General features: G+C 36.0%; 1 protein-coding gene and 1 long non-coding RNA gene across 7 annotated transcripts in view; one reads left to right on the top strand and one right to left on the bottom strand.

Annotated features, from left to right (window-relative positions):
- The window catches only part of RET (ret proto-oncogene), a 127,679-nt gene that overhangs the window by 96,137 nt on the left and 14,002 nt on the right, over positions 1 to 17,540 (bottom strand). Inside the window, exons 1-3 of one of the 6 annotated variants that reach the window (XM_080597235.1) lie at positions 14,948 to 15,063; positions 4,159 to 4,308; positions 3,567 to 3,708 (exon numbers count right to left, since the gene is read on the bottom strand). In XM_080597235.1, the coding sequence (XP_080453361.1) occupies positions 3,567 to 3,691 (125 nt within the window). In that variant the 5' untranslated portion in view covers positions 3,692 to 3,708; positions 4,159 to 4,308; positions 14,948 to 15,063. Of the gene's footprint in view, positions 1 to 3,566; positions 3,709 to 4,158; positions 4,309 to 14,947; positions 15,064 to 17,540 lie in introns of those variants that run through there. The other 5 variants (XM_080597236.1, XM_080597239.1, XM_080597237.1 and 2 more) reach the window with 5 other exon arrangements.
- On the top strand, positions 6,332 to 8,054 carry LOC308197186. The gene is made up of 2 exons (XR_013952660.1): positions 6,332 to 6,810; positions 7,537 to 8,054. It is a non-coding gene; the product is annotated as an uncharacterized lncRNA (long non-coding RNA).

Genomic DNA, 17,540 nt, shown 5'->3' with positions numbered 1-17,540 from the left:
TAAGTCAGCTTGATGTTTTCTCTTTATGCTTCCATCCCATGAAAATCATAAAGATGTAATTTATTTTGATCCTGCAGGGGTTAGTCAGATTGCTAGGCCTGTGGATTAACTGATGATAGTCTATGGAGGACTTCAATCACATTACTGTGTTGATGTTCTGGGTCACTAGTCTAATCAAATGCATGTCTCATGACGGAAACAAGCAAGCCTGGATGTTTTCTGAATTAAAAGACATGGTCAGTGATAGTCACTGGAACATAAAATAAAAAGGTATTCAATACTAGAACAGTATAAACCATTGAGATGCAGAAAAATAAAATTTAATCCTGGTCCATATGCCAAGAGAAATTGATTAGCTTACTTGCTTAACTTCGATGCTGTTTTATTTAAGACTCACACTTTAAACATCCAAATGTTCTACAACCCTTCATGTAGTACAGCTCAGACTGTTCCCCCTGGAAGACTTACTTTCAGATTTCAAAGTTTATTTTCTAAGTATGCGTTTATATTGCTAATATTAATGGCAGCTCAGCTGCTTTATGCAAGGTGGGTTGTTTCTCTTTCAGTATTTCCAGGCAGTCTGCAAACTCTTTCCTGGGATATATATATATATATAACATATTTGCCACTCCATGGATACTACCACAAGATATAATGACATACATGTGTGGAAAATCAGGATATTACGAGCCAAGACAATGTCATCACTTGTTTATCCTGATGGGTCCTGCTAGCTGCAGCAAAGCCTGCCTCAGATTTATGATGAGCAAATTCACATCCACATAACAACCCACAGTAACACAGTTTGCCTGTTCAGAGAATAGAGAATGGATGCATATGTATAACTATGCGCTGAGTTGAGTTGTTATCTAAGAAAACTGTAATTAAGTGTTAGATTTTTTAGTTAGTAAATACGAGTATTTACTAACAAGAGGATGCAATCAGCTTTATTACAGAGCATAGGAAAAGCGTAAGGAAAAACATAGGAAAAAGTATGGATCTCTATCCCTTTCATTACAAAGAAATTCGTGGCAAACGGCAGTAGATTTCAACAGACACATGTGAACCATTTTAAAGCAGACAGTCTCCAAATAATTGTCAGACTAACACTGATCAGTAGTACCTTTAATATATTTTCTTCCTGACAGATATCAGTGTTCCTTCTACTCCACACATGTATACTCTTTCATTCCCTCAGAAATGATAAAAACCCTCTCCGTTTTGGTCAAAGTATTCAGTCCAAATGAAAAATCACCCTCATAATAAAGCAAGTGTTAGCCAGATCAAAAAAAAAAAATCAATTAATCAGCGAGAATTTTTATTAGTCAATCCTGTAACTAATTAAAACCATTGATTGATAACAGACAACACTGCAACAAAGTTATCTCACTTTTAACCCAGCAAAATGATCTTCCTTCTGTGCATATAGATAGTATAGGACAACCTGCTTACAGATAAGTCTGTAACTGCTGACCGATCTATTTTTACTTAGTGGTAGTATTTCCCCAGCTCAGCAGTTCTGATAGATCACAGCTTTGAGTCTGAGACATTTGTGAACCACCTCTTTGTTAGTCACAAATAGCGAAGTGCACATCGATAAATCACACCCTTTGTCTCCTCCTTTTCCCTCCCCCTGACAGTTGCTGCTTTTTCTTGTCAAACCAAGCCAGGCTGAGCACTCCTGAACCATCTCTATTAACCTGCAAGAAATTCTAAAGAAGAGATCCTATGTAATAGAAAGTGACCTCAAATAATTAACATTTTTGAAGTGGTTTTTATCTGAATTTCATCCAAGGTACATAAATCATCATTCATCTTTCCTCTTCCTGGCAGTGCACTTAGACATAGCAAGTCTTAAAATGATGACATCACCGTCCCATGATCCTTCATTATAAGTAATTAAAGCAGTAATATGCCTCTTCTCATCCACTAGTCATCAAGCAGACTTACTCATATGAAATCTCAGGCATAGTGCACCTGAGGTGAATCAAGAGAGCACAGGACTCAATGTTTTTGGTGAACTGCTGGAAGTTTTGTGTGAATTTATTGCTGCTTAGAGAGTAGTGCATGTTAACATGCAGGGAGACTAAATTCTGCTATTAATCCATGAGACAGGTGCTGCAGAGGTAATATTAGGTTCCTTATCCACATACAGTATTCAGGTTTTGACGAGGAAGAGAGGAAGGAAGGATGGATTTAGTTTAGTCTGTGCCTCTTCAGATTTTGGCTTTTCTCATAAACACACTGGCAAAGCTATCAGTAGTAACATCTGGATAGTATGTTCAGTGACAGGGACAGTACCCAACAGGAACTAAATCAGACTCTCAAGCACCTTTCTGCAAAGACTGATGATGATGGAAACTTTCTTACACTGCTCAAAAAGCTTTGGTCTAAGTAAGTAAGCTAGACTGGCTACCAATTGCACAATACCAATCCAACAATTCAGTGAATTTAACCTGTTGTTGGGTGAATTTCATATTATTTTAACTCATTACAATGCTTCTAGATAGGCACTGCTGTTTCCTGCACAGCAAAAAATAAAATATTGGTCTTCCATTGGCAATTGCAACACCATGCATCATATTGTATTTTAATTCACATCCCATCCCACTTGGTCACCTTATCTATGTATTTCTCTTCAATAGTGATTCCAAAATAATGTCCTTTTGGGCAGAATCTTCAAAAAGCCTCATTCCAGCAATAGTTGCTTGCACATATACAACAGCCTATAGTGGTGGTGCCATAGCTTTACTCATATAAAGACTGTTCTGTGTATCTTTTTTTCTGTCCCAATCCCAGTTCCACTGTACTGGCATTACCAGCAGTAGTTACACTACCAAGATCAGTTTGGTAACTGTTACAGACCAAAAACTGATTGATTGCACTGACATTCCAGCAAGTATGATAGATATGCAAGAAAGAAGGCATCTAGGAAAGGAGGAATATGCTGTCAAAACATGTTTTTGTCTATTGTTCTGTTCACAAAAAACAAGTTCTGTACTACAATTCAGTACTTCCTTTGCTTCCACAACTTAATGGATTAAATGACACAGAAATCTTGGAGGACTGTCTATTCGCAATGTGATTATCTAGAATAACATCTTTATCTCTTTGGCCATCAAGACATCAACTACCTGCACACCTGCTCCACACCTAGTTTTATCTTTCAAGCCTATCTCCTCCTGCCTCCACATGCCCTGAACCCACACAATGGCACTATACCACACCTGTGTCAAAAGCTGCCCAAACATCAGAACCAAGAATTCAGCATACTAAAAGGGACATTTCTCAACAAAACTAGATGTCAGTTAGAACTTGCCTTGCATCACTAAGCATGAATCTCCATTTTAACCTTCTCTCCGGATGGGCAATGCAAATAAAGGCAAATCTGAGAGTACAGGGAGGATTCCAGAGGCAAGGATCATGGTTCTACATGTACGATCAACTTTGGTAAGGTCCATGGTACACTTAAAGGAAAACCTGTTCTATTTCATCTGAAAACCATTTTGGGGGAGGGGGAGCAGAAGCTCTTCCATATGGTGAAAAATGATGAGATGTATACTTACTTTCTCTTGTCAGTCTTATTAGAAAGGTCACATATAGCACTTTGTTCCACACGCATTTTTCTACAAAGGTTACCCAGTCTATCCTGTTCCAAAGAGGGCAAAGAGGGATCAGCCACAGTTGTCATGCTTAACTGATATTTGTCTATTTAAAACAAACAAACAAACAAACAAAAAAACAAACAGAAATTCCAGAGTCAGTTTAGGCTTTCTGTTCCAGTGCTTCACACCGTTAATATTAAAGGATAGAAGATGTTAGAAAATGTTTTTTTTCTTATACCAAATCTGTATTTTCCTTACTGCAGTCTAAGTCCATCTTGCTTTAACAACTGTATTCTCACCTATCCACAGTGGGAAAACAGTGTAGTTTTCCTTCCTCTTTGTATCTACATTCCACCAGTTAGTAGCTCTGTTATTCATTTGACCTTAGTTTGTAGGTATGCAAACCAGAAAAAAGTAACTACAGGGTTTTAAGAACAGAGAAATAACTTCTATAAAAAGAGCAAGTGAGCGAACCAACTTGTTGGATATTTTTTACATTAAATAAACAACAACAACAAACTTTCTACAAGAATATCACAGGAGTAATACTGACCTGGAGAGGAGTTAGTAGGCAAGATCTAATTTAGGATCCAAGATATAGTAATAGGATCATTTAAGTGTAGGTATTATTAGTCATCCTTTAGTCTCATCATCCAACATTCCAAAAAGGGAGTATTTCCACAGATATCTATTTCATCACTACCTGCAAAAAAAAAAAAAAGATTAGCTGAAGATTATTTTGCTATTAATGATCAAAAAGAGACATGATTGTTTTTCTGCCTTGAAAAAGAATCTTTTTCCCCCCCCTCCTATAATTATCATCTCTTAATTAATCCAATACAATGAGTGGCTTAATTAGTTAACTCTTGCATTTATTTAATCTATTTACCAAGTAACATTTTTCATTTAAACTTTTTGGACTGTAAGCCCTAAAGTGTAGTCATGTCTGTATGATTAATATGTATAATGCATATTAACGTATGTACTGAAACTTATAGATATTATTTAGAATATATATATATCCTAATTATAATTCTGATCTATTTCCTCTCTGTGTGAAGAGCATTAATAAAAAAAGGGTTTAGATTTCTTTGTTTGAACGAACATTCAGTTACAATTCTGGTTTATTTGTTCAGACTGCTGACATTTCCATGGTCTTTTATTAAAGATCTGATTAACCTGCAGAAAGAGCATGATGTTTGTACAAAGCTTATGTTCTCTACACCTACTTCACACCCACATATTGCCTTCTGTTAGGGGAACATCGGTAATGTCAGCATCCTGTATCATATGACAACACCTTCAGAGGACTGACCCCATTGTCAACAGAGCATGATTTATAACACCAAGAACCAGAATATGAGTAACAGAGTGTGTCTGCCTTAGCCTTTGGTCAGCTGCTAGGCTGCTGGTAGGTTCTGAGTGCGCACAAAATCTTTTGACCATGCAGCCCTGCTAAGACCTTTACCCACACCGCCATCCACTGTGCTGGCATCCAGTTGCTGTAACAATCAGCTTTCTCACAGTAGGTTTGCCATTTCTAGACAAATTACAATAACTGAAGCTGTCTGCATGTGACTTTCTGAGATGTGCTGGGGATAGCATTCTCCTTCCTGAGCTAATCACTGTTTCCCTGTGTTAGGTGTCTTTCAGAGTGAAAGCACTGTCTACAGAGACATGCAGGGAAAAAGAACACAACTAAGAAAACTTACCCATGAGCATTTTAAGGTAAGCTGCCGGAAATATCTTGCATCAAATCAAAAACCTACTAGTGTCTAAAATGGCTAATGAAATCAAATAATTTAAAAGCTCAGTACCCATTTCCTGTTACCTGGTGACTCAGACTATGAATGGCATCTAACCACCAGATCAGCAATTATTACTCTTTTATCTAAGCCAGGTGATCAACAGTTAACGATTCTAAATGCAAAGGGGATTATTAATATTATACAATACCACGAGGTCCGCACTTCAGATGCAGAATTGCTAACAGGCTATAAAATACAAGATATTATCCTACCAAAGTCATGGTCAACTAATTTAACTTCACAAGGTGAAGCTAAAGGGAAAAAAAAAAGTAATAGTGAGGAGATGCAACAAGGAGAAAAAGATTCAGAATTACGTCATTACAAAGCCAAATGCAATTGCAAACCTGAACTGATTAAGCTTACTCTAAACAACAATATCTCAATTTATCAATTTATTTTGCACAGGCTAAATCATCCCATATCTCATAATATAAAAAAATATTCAGGAGTTCCATTTTTCTGGGCTGGCAACATATGGTTTGCATTTCACTTGTGCATGATGTTTATATTATTTCTCCAACTCTGTATTTTCTAGGAAAATGAAGCTGACTACATACTTAACCCCAAGCAAAATTTGCAGATGTAAAAATATATATATACACACATTATATTCCTCTGTGCATCTTCTCTTAGTGTGGCCTTGAACATGGAAGACATCTAATATTCAGTGATATAGCCAGGTATGCAAGGAAGGCATGGACTTGTATGCCTTGTGCAAGACTTCTCTGTGAATGCAATGTATTAGTAAAGAAAAAAAAATATATTAAGATCTCTGTGAATCATAGAATCATTAAGGTGTGAAAAGACCTCCAAGATCATCCGGTCCAACCATCCCCCTAACCACCAACATCACCCACTAAATCTCTTTTATGAGATGGGAATACGAACACAAAATTCTGCTTGTATATACACACCTCTTTAAGGTACGCTGCAAATTCATGTGTCAGTAAATTCCAGCTCTGTTTTGTGATTCAAATAAATTGACGCTGTGCCTCTCACACTTGCCAGATAGCTACGGGTTCCACCAAAGCCATGCAGCAAAGACTCCGTATAACAGAAACATGAGACTTGGAGGGTGAGAAGGGAATTTCATGCAATTACTTATTAGGCATTTTCTGTCTCTCTGTATACTATGATTTCCCTCTTTAAGCTCCTGTCAATCCCTTTTATTTCCTGTATGTCTGTTAGCACCTCAGCTCAGCCTGCTTCCTGAGGTGTTAACAGTCCCAGGAGGCAGGAGACAGCATTTTCCAACCAGCAAGGTACTCTGAAAATATGAATCTTCAGTGTTCCAAACATGAAGATTATACCATTGAAAATACCAGGGTAGGAGGAAAAGGTTTGTCTTCAAGGACCAGAAGGACAGCAACCTAAATGACGCAATTATTTAAGGACCAGTAAGTACAAGAGAACTTGGGACAACATTTTCAAAGGAATTATAAAAATGCTCAACTTCCAATGAATATGTACCCTTAAAGATATTTCAAAAGCCAGATACTACATCTTTAAAAGTATAAAATACCAAAATAAAAGTTAGTAGAAATTACATAGTGTTGTGGTTTTTTTTTTTTGTTTGTTTGTTTTTTTGTTTTTTTTTTTTTTTAAGTATGACCCCTGAAAATGCTAGATGTAAGATTCATCAGATATTAAACCAGGGCTAAACTTGATCTTAGCCAAAAGGGCACTTGCCTGTATTCAGTTTTCAGTAACATCTATATCAGATTGGCACTCATAGCCCATACAATGACCTTTTTAAAATTCATTTTTAACATTTGGTTTTATGGAAGTGAGAGAAAACTTCTGCCCAGATGCTGCCTTTAAAGGAGTGCCTTTGTAACACAGAGGGGAAGAACATGGGAGGAAGCACCTCATGAGGCTATACTTGTTATTCAGAAGAAAACAGTGTCTATATTATTTGAAAGGCACAGAAATCTAGAAATCCCTTTATTATTGAAAAAAAAAATAGCAAGTTATTTTCACACAATTACCTTTAAAAAAACAATTGGATGTAAGCCAGGGCATCATGGTATGTTGCATAGTTGTGAATTTGGGGATAAAAATATAAGAGTTTTCATAATTTGATGGAGTTGATTACTGAAAAGTTTTTTTTTTGTTTTTATTAGGTAAAGAACATGTGCTCCTGGTCCTGACTGGAACCTGGAATGTACAGAAATAGCAAAACAGCTATTACTTATCCCTAGAATAGAGCAGGATATTTTGTGGCATTGTGAAAAGGCTTTTCTTGCCCAGCTGGTTTTAAATGATACCAAATACAAAATCCTTTGGACTTTAATCATCCTGGCAAAGGAAAGAAGGGTTGGAAGAGTTTAATACCTGATTCTTTATCTGGATGCTTTCTGTTTTAAAGATGCAGGAAAATGGCTGTTTCAATCTAGTAACTTCTCCATTTCTAAATTCTGCCTCTCACAGCAACAAAACAACAGCATTCTTCTGCTCGATCATGAAATGAGACTTTCAGAAATGCAATAGCAAACCTTGAAGGGTGAATATTAAAGCTACCTTTCCCTCTGTACAGCCAGAGTTGTAGTCAAACATGCATGAGTTCTGCTGACAGTGCCTTCATGCTGGCTCTGAGGGACAGCAAGCAAAATAACGTAAGAAATATCTGTAGGCTTGTCATGTGCTAATATCCTTTTGATAATGCAAACTGTTAATCCTAATCCAGGTAAAAAGAAGAAAAGAAATTGGGTTCTTATCTTAAAGAGTCCACATTGGCCAGATGAACATTTCAAGGTCATCCGGTATTGCTATAAACAAAACAAACCTGTTGGCTCTATTATATTGCTAAAATCCCATTTGACTGACAACATTTTCACCAAACACAAGCAATTTATTTTTGTTTTAAGCTTTAATTAAGTATTATAGATTGAAGTGAAATTAATTAATAACTTTAAAGTACACTGACCCAGAGAGCCAATACCTCAATCAGGTGAAGCCTGGGGAAAGGAAATGCATGAAATAAAATGAAGCTGTTCTGTACCCTCAATCTCACCCAGTAAATCAAAGAAAAGAATTTTTATATTAATTGGCAATGAGTCTATGTCTAGTCTGACTGCTGACATAGTTAGCCATAATAATAAAAAACATTTCTGTGGGAAGTGAAAATGCAGTTTGAATGTTAATAATGCCTTCATTTTCTGCCCTGATTGATTTGTTTGAATAGTATTCAAGCAGCAATGTCCCTGACTCAATTGCCTATCTCAGGAGAATCACAGAAATCAAGTAACTTATGGGTTGGTAATTTATACAAGTGACTCTCTGTATATGGAGTTCCATTTCAGAGACAGTTCTGGAAAAACATAATGGTGATTAGGTGAGAAATCACTGCAGAACAAGTTTCAAATTCTGAGCATTTTTCCATTCCACATTGCTTACTTTTCTCACAAATTGACTTTGCTTAACAAATACAATATGGAAGAAAAGGCTCTTTGGTGTAATCTGGACAGTAAAATTACTTGTGTCCTCTAAAATTTAAAGTATTCAGACTATTTTTTAAAAAGAATTAAGAGCATGTTCTGACTCTCTTCCCCAAGCAAACCCATAAAATGTCAATTGAGTAATCATAAATTAGTTAAATCTCTCCCACATCAGGCTCAATTTGCTGATACATGCAAAAAGCCAATGCTAGCAGGCCAAGCCTCTGTGTGTTAGGTTTGTATTTTGTTATAAAACTTTGCACCACATATTTTAAGTATGTTTAAAATGTTTACATTTCCATTTTCCAGACAGCTAAAGAAATGTGGGTGCACAAATTGATTATTAAAAGCAGCATTTTTAAATATTCTGACATTGAAAAATCTTAATTTCAGTATTTTCTTCATATATTAAATGTGAATGACCACTATATGTGAAGTTCAGAGAATTAACTTGTGCGTTATACACCTGTTAAAGGCCTCATAGGTCATTTGAGTTCTTATTAATATGGAATAAAAAGAGCTTAATAAACACAATCCACTAATAATTCTTGTTACATTACCTGAGTCATTGTTTCCATACAACAAACATTTTCAAGTAATGAAGCCTAACAGGCAAAATAAATCATTGAGAATTTGATGTTTTTTTCTCCTCTACAGAAAGCAGCAGTAGTAGTTCAAAATATCAGTCCATCTGACAGAGATGTGCCCAGTAGATATGGAAAGAAGAGCTGAGCTTGCAAAGTTTGGAAATTTCATTTTCTAGTCAAATGGGAAGTAGATGCCTCAAAACAATATCTTTCATACCTTAAAAGGATGAAAATCATCCACCTGTGCCTTTCCTTAGGATTAGATAATACTGTACATTACAAACATTACAGATGAAAAATTTAAAGAAAAACTTTTGAAGTAGACGGATGGCATGCAGTGATATGCAGTGAAATCCCCATACCTTTTCTTGCTGAGGCCAAGAGATGGAAGGGGCAGATTGACTAGAAAGAAGTTCCATACGTGAAAATTAGAAGTAGAACGGAAGCAACCCTTATTGTAAAGGATATGAAAACTGATAGATTATTTAAAATTGTCTTTGCTAAAATCAGCCCAGGATATCAGACTTCCAGATGCTTTGTCTGCCTCCCTCTTTGGGGGCTGAGCGTCAACAAGTGCACTGCTGCATACTTGGAGTGTTGAATTATGACCTACTACAGCAACAGTACACTTGGCATCACAGTTTCACAAATTATAGATTTATATTCCTGAACAAGTATACAATTAAGCAGAGTTTTTCCAAATGGCTCTAGAGGAGACTTGGGATTAAGCAAAAATGATGACTAATTTATCCCTGACTTCCCTTGATAATATTCACCCTGTTTTCTAAGTGCTGCTAGTCATTCACGTTAATAAACACTTAAAATATGTCAAAGAACTCTTACACCTATTTGGAATGGATACTGTAGAACATTAGATGAGGAGCAGGGTTTAATTCACACAGCAGTCATTTTTCAGTAAACCAAACTGTTCTGGGAACAAGCTTAGGGTTCTCACTGCTGAGCGACTCCTGCATCATTCCTTCACTTCAGCAATAGAGTAGTGATTTACTTCCAGCATCGTCCCAGAGACAAATGAAAGGCTGGCCACTCTACAATCAACATCAAACACCACATAATACGTGGTGATCAGCACCACATAACATTAGTCTCCATGGGACAGAAAAGAAACAAACCACTGTAGTCACAGAGGGCAGAGACACGTCAGACAAAAACAAAACAAAACAGTCATTGATAGCAGAGAATGCTGGTAAGCCACCATCATTTAGAGCGTACATTTAGTTCTACATACCCACTTCAGTAGGAAAAAGTGTAGAAAACAACCATAAAGGGCATGGTAGCAATATCTTGATGCGTTGGCATCAACAAGATCAGTAAAATCCAAGGACCTGGATCTTTAAATGGGTGCACCACAGCATTGCTACAGTTAAGCAGATAGGGCGGTGCTGTCTTTACACTTGCTAAGGAGCTGTCCTTGGAGCTGAATGCTTCAGCTGTAAGAGGAGGATATGTGGTTAGCTTTAACTTGTCTCATTAACAAAGAACAGGCAAACTTTCTTATGTGTGAGGCAAGCATAAATGCCAGAATTCAGGCAGCTAGCTGAAAACAGCAGATTTGTAGTTGGCTTGTCAGCAAAGACAACAGAAGTAAGACATACTCCATACTAACAGCAAAGTGGGAGGCTATGAGCACAAATATTCACACAACTTTATTAGGAGGAGAAGTACTTAAAATATTCCAATATTCTCAAAATAAAAGATTTTCACAGAAGTATTTATCTTTTACACCCGCAATTAGTATTTTGTGAATTATTTTCTAGAGGCATAAAGAGTAGATACTTAAAACACTTACACCTCACCATGTCCTTTCTTTAGGATAAGCAATAATTATTCATGCCTTCAGTACTCTTAAGTGTAGCACAGTTTTTCAGATAACATGCCAATATAATCCTTAGAGCATACACTTGAGATACGATGCACAAAATGCTTAAAATCTTTTATCTAGAGATATTATTTATTACATGAAAAATACCCCGTTGTATGCAGATCTATTTAAATCCTATGCAATTAAAAAAAAAAAAAAAACGTTATTCTCTTGATAAACACTATGGAAATGAAGTTTCTCTCAGCACACTAGTTTTGTGCTGGTAGAAGCTTGTACTTCAAATAAATATGCTACATCAGTTCCATGCCTCTTTCTCTGAAGTTCTTATTGCTAGGATTTCATTTGCAAAGTATTTGAACACAGTACATAACTCAAGCAGGTTCTTGTCAACATGCATTAACACCTTTTACTGCTTCATTTATAAGAGGCATTTCCTCCCTGTTCCCTCCATAGCATTTGTATTGAAGTTCATTATTCTACAAGTTGCATTGATGTTGCTGTGTGAAGTTCAGACTTAACAAAGCTACTCATCTACATACTGCAATACTTTAAGTAGTTGCCTATTGATTTTTGCTTCTCCTTTGAAACCATTATAGCTGCTTCTGATATTTTTGTTAAACACCCAATGTAAACGTAGAAGATGGCACAAGGACGCAACAAGGTTTTGCAAAGAACCTCATAAAGTTTTAAAACTAGTTAGCTCAATTAAGAGAAATGCATTTCCTTCTTTTTCATGTAGAACATGAAATAAATTCAGTGTCTTAAGTGAAATCCCCTTTGTTAAAGAAAAAAAAAATCAGAAGGACCCTGTGAATTCATTTATCATGTTCTAATCAATATCACAAAAATAGTTGATTTGGTTTTCCACACTTAAGAACTTCTAGAAGTACAGTAGCTTTATGGCAATTTCTGGGCATAAGCATTTTAAAAGACACATGTTAGAACTATTCAATTATAAAATCAGACAGCAGTATTTTTAGCAAGACCTTTCTAAGCAAGCCATTTAAGATATATTACACATAGGTACCCAGAGTCCTGTCATATATCTTGAGCACGGATGATACGTCTGCAAGAATGCTTGTAGTTTCATGTCAATTTTTCAAATTTTATTCATTGGTTTAATAGTCCCCTGACACACTTTTTTTTTTTTTTTTTTTTTTAAGATATTAGCTATTTCGGCCCTCAAATTCCATCATTTTATTAAAAAGTTAATTTTTAAAATGGCAGCATGACTCTTAACAGACAGAGATTTTTAGAATTAGCCTTTCTTTAATGCTCATCTCAATACTGATCTAAAAGATAAGAACATTCAGACGGATGAACTTCAGCCATTATGGCTTCAGATAATTCTATAGGCAGGCATTTCCCCAACATTAATATGAACCCACTGTCTTTCAGTTTTCAAAAGCTTGCTCCTGATTTGATATCTTAAGGTGGATTCATTGCCTTCTGGTAGATAAGCACCTTTTTGCATTATAAGACGTGTTACATTCAGTAACTTTCTGAAAGCTTTTTAAGTTGGCTGCTTTTTGTGTTGGTAGATTAACTGCCAAAACTCTAATCTTCAATGCCACAAGACAACTTGCTCTGTCCAAAAACGATGAGCGGTGAACATTGCTAGTGATATTTGCATGATCAGTAGGCAAAATTCAGGTCCTTATTCTTGTGTCTGCATGATTCAGTAGTGATTTGTCTTCTGGCTAGTTTCTCAGTTTCATCCGTGCTTTTGAAAAAGAATAGTACAAATTGTGTGTAACGAAATCCAAACCTGCTGACAGGTTTTATTATGAAACCTACATTTGGGCCCATTAAAAACTTTCATCATTATCCTAAGCTGAGTGAGTGTGAGCAGATTTATGATTTTGGTTGGAAATGATGCTGAGCTCAGAGGTTTCATATCATTTAATGTGAAACCAGGCAAATCTTAGCAATTTTGGATTACTTTTAATATGTACTTCTGCAAAAGTTCAAACATGAAATCCAAAGGAGGGCTAGAGAGAATAAAAATAGACAAAAGACTACATGAATATCTGGAAACAAAGTGGTACTTAACCTTTCTTGAAAAACTGGAAGGATTTACATAGGTGGAATACTCAAGAGTTGCAAACACTATGTAGATTGTAATTTTCACAACATTCGATCTTGAGTTATGTTAGTATTTTTACTCAAGGTCCCCTGGTCATCAGCTTCAAATGACCAAGGTAGCCACTGTATGTTTCTGTGGTCAATATGATACACAGTCTCCTTTTGCTTAAGTGCAGCATGCTTACAGCCTTGGCAAGTGCACAGAAGAATATTACTATTACAGGTTCCTACGGAGCATTAAAGCTGTACTCTTCTCGGAGATGATGATCCCTTCACTACTGATATATAACCAGCCATGGAAGTAAAATGCATGACACAGGAGATGAGATTTTTGAGCAGAAAGAAAATGGAATGATCCTACAGTGAGAAGGCAGATGCCAAAGAGAAAGGATACGGGACATGAAATGCAGGAGTGGGAAGACAGCCACAAGTACATGAGGCAGCTAACTTCCACAAGTTGAACAAGGGGGTCTAACGTAAGTGGTGACACAGATCACAAGTGATGGTTGTAAAGACATAAGTACTACTAGAAAAGGCAAACTAGAGGACTCAAACAGTGATCCCCAAGAACCTTGTCTTCAACATGTACATTAGAGGAGGCTGGAAAGAAATTACATAGTATGCAACACATAAGGTCACTTCAACTTAGATCTTACTCTGACCAAGGTCTTACTCTGCCACCCAATAATTAAATGCTGGATTTCACAAGTGAGCAGAGGTTTAAAATATTTTCTGATTCTCAGTAATATTCACTGCAGTGATTCTAGATACTTTTGTTAGTTATGTAAATGTCTAGTCTTCTGCTGCAATAGCTATTCTGTTGGAATATTCTGCATTGAAGTAGAAGTAATTTACTATTCCTCAAACAAGCAATGAACTCCTCGAAGGACTTTTTTCTTTATAACATCTTTGAGTAAAAAAAAAAAAAAAAGTCTCATGTTCATTTGCATGCTATAATTAAAAATAAATAAATCAATTTTTTCTCAGCCACTATTAACCTATTCAAGTATCCTTTGATGAAGACATCTCAGATGACTACTATGGCTACTAGTAAAAACACATTAATTATAAAGTAATAATAACAATGTTTGTTAAGGACTAAAGGATAGTCTTCAGGCTATTGAGTCTACTTTTAAAGGTTGGCTTGTTAGACTTTTGATAGATTAGCTTAGTTTCTGGGATTTTTTTTTTTTTTGAATTATGTGAACAGGTTCATAAATATTTCTGTTTAAAAGGTGGATATGGAAGTCAAATGTTCTGAGTTTGGCAGGAGGAAATAATATTTTGTTAGCTTCTTTACAATGTTGAGAGAATCCATATGGAGGTCAGACTTCTGATTCAGAAGCATGTCATTTTCCCTCCCTAGGCAAACCAAAGACTGGTCTAGAAGTGATATGGGTGGTTCTAATTTTCAACATTGTCTTTAACAGGAGGAAGAAAAACAAAAACAATAAAGTAAAACTGAGCAATATACTATATACTATATAATCTACTATATTTCCTCCAAAGTATCAAGACCCATGCATGCTGCAGCTAGGCAGTCTTGAAGCTAACAAAAGTCTTTGGATTTGAAAGCACTTACCAGAGATTTCTTTTCAACAGGAATAAATCCTTGACTTTGCATGCACTCAAACCAGCGCAGCCAAAATAATCCCCTCAGGGAGAACCACCAGGAAATGGGTCCCTGACAAGCAATGTCTAGTGTAGAAATCACAGAAAATAAAGAGTGAGGGAAGAAGGAAGGCATCAGCATACATACCAATCTTTAAGTGTTGTTATTGATTGGATAATCAAAAGGTGCATTGCTCAATAAGGACAGCAGCTAATCTATATAGTAGTGACAGGGAAACAAATCTAATTTTAGCTGTGGTTCTTTTGCAACATGAGAATTAAATATATATATATGTATATATATTCTTTTGTAATTTTATTAGCCCAGATAAACTACGCTGATGTAGAAAGCAAATCTAATGTTATTATGGCACAGATATGTACATTTAGCAGAGGTTATCACATAGAAATGTCTATTATTACAAAAAAAATCTATGCAGCTTAATCTCAACTCATGATTCTTTACTGCTGAATAGTCTACACCCTTTCCCCCTCTCAAGTCTACCTTTTAGATTATCAAGCTAATAAACTTGCAAAAAGCCTGAGTCCGTACCCCAATCACATTCCTAACTTCTAATTAGCTAGGTCACTTCTGAAATTAAGATATAGCTCCTACGTTTTTTTCAGTCATTTTTTCCAGCCTGTTGTAGATGTAATGTAAAAATTAAATTACTGGTACTTGCTTCTATTTTACCTTTTTTTGAATTCTAGAGTAACAATCGTCATTCCATCACTGTAGAACCAAGCTCAGTTTCTGTGTTGGCATTTTTCCTTTGTACTGATTTTATCTAATATTATGTAATAAGAACAGGTGACAATAAAGAACATTTAGGCTTTTGAGATGAAGCACATACATTTTTCACAGTTTCTATTTTATGGTTCTGCTACTAGTGAGAACTCCTATTTCTGTAGTCTCACTCTATAGAAATAAGCTATGTTTTTAGCCAATATTCATTTCTGTGAAAATAAAACAACAAAATACAGTTCAGAAGATTGCATATTTTTCAAGACTATGAAAAACAACAAGAAAAATGAAAATTAAACACAAAGTATTTCCACCATCTCTGGCTTCATAAAGCATTGCCCATTACTCAGGCGCACACAAAAGACATTCAGATCACTTCTATTTACACACTGTAAAAAATCTTTAGCTATTTTTTGACTGCTTACATTCTCTCTTCCACTGAAAATACTTGATTTTATTTGCTCATAGATGTCAATCACTAAAATCTTATGGTTCATAACTGAAGCACGATTGATACTACAAAATCAGTGTTCTGAGTGTGGATATCTTAGATGGACTTAGTGAAACTGTGCTTGGTCTTTTTCTGGGGTTTACTCAAGCTCAACCTCTGTCCCCAGTTTAAGCAAGCACTGGAGAACATTAAGAGAGAAAAAAAAAATTAATTTGTGACTACCTTTTAATTCTCAATGTTAGGTGAGCCAAGAAGCAAAATGAAACCTCTCAGTCTAACACACACACACAAGACTATATTCAGTTTGGAAAGCTTCTGTTCTCTTAATTTATCTATTTGATATTAAGCTTTTTAGTAGAGGAATCATTACTTTCTATGCCTACCTGCAGCTGCTACGAAAAACTCGGCATTAATTTTCCTATATCTGATCATGTATTAGCATAATGTTAATTTGTTACTATTATTGAAACCATCACCAGGAAAGAGTCCTTTATTTTTACAGTCAACACGATACCAATTCACAAGACAAATGTAGATTTGTATTGCTATTGATTTTACCTGTCAGCATCCATAGACATCACCCGTTGTTCCATAAAAACGAAGCAAGAAAGGATGTTCTATGCTGTTTCAAGATCACATTCAAGAAGGATATTCAGGAATCATATTCTTACAATTGTTAACACCCTAAGTAATGGTCTAACTACAGATGAATCCATACTTGCACATGAAGCAATGTATAGATTTCAAGAGTCACTAGGGACTCATCAGTGCGATAGATAATTTTTTGGTGGAGAGAATATATGGCTGCTTTAATCCTCACATCATAATGTAAGATTGAAATTGCCAGTTCTATGCCAGTTTATGGCAGCACTGTTATTCAGCAGCTTTAGGTCCGATCAGCTATTTCAAACTCTCCCTTGGCTGTAGCTTGAAAAGAACAAGGGAAGACACAGAGAGGCAAAGGATACTTAAAATAAATCTTGGCTAGTGCAGTGGCTGAGGAAAGACTTACACCACTTTATCACATATCCTTTGTACGATGTTAAATCTAAATTAATTAAATAAATCAGTTGATGAAATCACCCTATAAATGTGACAGCACATCATAATTCACTGCAGCTGCAAGAGCAGGGAGCAGATGGAAGACGTTGGATTTTTCTCTGAGCTGAAGTGCCATTTTGCAGGTCCAATTCTATTTCTTTTAAGATTACTACAAGTGCATGTGTACAAAGGGCCTGATTCTGCAGCTGCTCCTTGCACAATACTTCACTGTCAGGAAGTTTTCCACAAAAGCAAAGCAGCTGCAGAACTGCACCTTTCACATTTCTTTCTCTCACAGGAGAGGAAATCCTGGCCTGTGTAACACTA

The sequence above is a fragment of the Anser brachyrhynchus genome, assembly GCF_964034855.1.
Source record: "Anser brachyrhynchus genome assembly, chromosome: 6".
In the NCBI taxonomy this organism is placed as follows: domain Eukaryota; kingdom Metazoa; phylum Chordata; class Aves; order Anseriformes; family Anatidae; genus Anser; species Anser brachyrhynchus.
The sequence above is the reverse complement of the archived record's forward strand: the minus strand, read 5'-3'. Positions and strand labels throughout refer to the sequence as shown.